The sequence below is a fragment of the Octodon degus genome, unplaced genomic scaffold (assembly GCF_000260255.1).
Source record: "Octodon degus isolate 3935 unplaced genomic scaffold, OctDeg1.0 scaffold00189, whole genome shotgun sequence".
Lineage (NCBI taxonomy): Eukaryota > Metazoa > Chordata > Mammalia > Rodentia > Octodontidae > Octodon > Octodon degus.
The window spans coordinates 105,021-107,625 of record NW_004524765.1 but is presented as its reverse complement, the minus strand read 5'-3'; the positions used below and the strand labels follow the sequence as shown (position 1 = coordinate 107,625).

Genomic DNA, 2,605 nt, shown 5'->3' with positions numbered 1-2,605 from the left:
CCTTGCAGTCATTTAGGTCACTCTCTACAAAGCTAAAGCCCAATTTCTGTTTAACAAGTGTTCCTCTTGAGCCAATCAGAATAAACATTCCTTGTGTCTACTCCTGTTTTCTTTCTGGATTATTCTGGTACGTAATCAGTGCCTCAGAAACAAGAGCTTTCTAACAGGGTTCTTTTGTCTTTTTAAAGCCTGTAAGGAGGTTATAATGTGCCATTCTTTCCCCCAGAGAGAAGGTAGAATCCGACTTGGTATTTCTGGGATTGTTGGTCTTGGAGAATCGACTGAAGGAAGAGACAAAACCTGTCTTGGAAGAACTCATCTCAGCACGGATAAGGACTGTGATGATCACAGGTATAGAGAAAAGTGGGCAGTCAACACAGTGAGAATTTGATGTGGAGAGAGAGACATTGCACAGATAATGTTGTTTATGTGCCACGGGGCAAGGAGCCACCTAGATGCTGCTTTCCTTAAATTTCCACTGCAGTGGTGAAAGAATCAATCAATCAATCAATCAATCAATCAATCAATGATTCATCCATTCATTCAATCAATCAATCAACCAGTCAGCCAGTCAAATAGTGTAATAAATGTCTTTTGAGGCGCAGCAAATCGGGTGATGTCAAATGTGCCAGGGCATCTATTTTGGATGAGGCAGTTCAGAAAGGCCTCCCTGAGCAGTGACATTTGAATTAAGGCCTGAATGACAAGAAGCAAATGCGATGATTTTTATTGTCAAATGTTAGACAATGAAAGATGCTTAATTAATGTGATCTATAAAAGTACAGTGAAGGCTTATCAATAAGAAATCCTGTGATTTTGAAGATAAAAGAAAGATGCCGATCTCTGTATTCCTAACCTTTCACTCTGGATCAGACAAACAAAGGGCCAGGGAAAAGGGATTGCTAAGGGAAATCTATGAGATTTCTTTCTAATGTACACTTTTCCAAGGTAGGAAGGGCAGGGTGGAAGTGTCTGGTGGACAGCTGAACATACCACGGTCAACAGGTAACAGAGAGGGAATAGATGAGCCAGGGAGGGAAGTGGATCGCTCCATCTTGCACCCCCAGCAAGGCACCTCTTCCACTTCTTCCTGCCCAGCCCAGCACCGAGCAGCACGTTCAGCTGTGATCCAATTGCCTTCTACACACCTGAAAAGTGTTGAGGGGAGTTTAGATCAAAGCCATAACAGGGACCCTTTAGATCATTACAGATGATAAATGTCTACGTCAGACAACGGAAGCCCAGGCCTGGGCTGTCCTTGCTCCAAGGTGGTCTCTCCCAGGTGGGGGCCCTGCAGTGCATAGTCTCATGGCTCTGATTTCCTGTCCAACCTCAGGACCCTGTCCTTTTCCACCAGTCCAGTACTTTGAGGATCCTCATGTTTATGACCCTGAAACTGGGGAGAAGCCAGCCCCTACAGTCAGCCAGAAGCTGTATTATTCATTTTTTAGTAATTGCTCTGGGAAGCAACATATGTATCTACTATTTCATGAAGCTTTAACTCAGGAATGTCCCTTACTGGTTCCTTATGTTATAGGTGTCATGAATGTGACTCACGCTGAGAGTCCCCACCATGTCTTACAGTGCTGTCTTTCCTTCCAACAGTTGAGAGCTAGAGAATATGATTGAAGAAGTAGTCTTTCATACTTCCCCGGAGGTTTTTCATCTCTGTTGTGCTGTTTTTAGTCCTTAAGTACAAATTAACCTCTGCTATCATTTCCTTTCAGTCTGAAGAGCTGCTTTTAGCATTTCCTTTGGACACATCTGCTGGCAACAAATTATGTTCGTTTTCTTTCATCTTAGGATATTTTTATTTATTCTCTATCCCCCAAGGGTGTTTCACTCACTGTATGAGTCAGAGCTGAAGATTCTTTTCTTACAGCACTTTAAAGATGTAGTTCCACTGTCTTCTTGCCTCCTTGGTCTTGGGGCAGAGACGGTGATGATTTAAATTATTGATCCCTTCTCTGTAATGCACTTATTTTCTCCCATCTGCTTTGTTCTTTACCTTTGATTTTAGCAGTTTGACTCTTGTGTCTCTGGATGTAGATCCTTCAAAGTTTTCCCCACTTGGGGTTCACTGAGGCTTCTTGCATCTGTAAATTTTAGTCTTTTGCCATATTTGGAGAATTTTCCGCCATTATTTTATCAAGTATTTTTTCCCCATTTCAGGCTTTCTCCTCTCACAGATTCCACTCAGCTGAATGGAGTCCTTTTGATATCCTCAATTCTTTTCATTTTTTGTTTGATATCCTCCATTCTCTATGTTCATTATTGACCAACCCTCCAGTTCACTGGCCCTTCCTTTCATCACTTCCATTCTGCTATTGAGTGCATCCCTGGATTAAAAAAAAAACTACACTGTATAGTTTTTTTTTTAATCATTTGTACATTTCTTTGTTGAGAAATCTGACTTTCTAGTTGTTCTACAAGTATTAGCAGTTGCCACACAGAGAAGATTTCAATAGCTGCTATCTGAGTATCTAAACATAGAGTCATCAAAGGGTTGGTAGCTATTGATTTTTTTAAACATTTTTTTAAAAAATGTATTTAGGACAGGGGGCTTCATGAGATGGCTCAGTGGAATAAGTGCTTCCCTGGCAAG

At 41.4% G+C, this 2,605-nt stretch overlaps 1 protein-coding gene across 1 annotated transcript in view; it reads left to right on the top strand.

The window, feature by feature from the left end:
• Atp13a4 (ATPase 13A4) overlaps positions 1-2,605 on the top strand; it is a 164,198-nt gene that overhangs the window by 121,755 nt on the left and 39,838 nt on the right. The window contains exon 18 of the mRNA XM_023704135.1: positions 227-351. Within this exon, the coding sequence (XP_023559903.1) occupies positions 227-351 (125 nt within the window). The remainder of the gene's footprint in view (positions 1-226; positions 352-2,605) is intronic.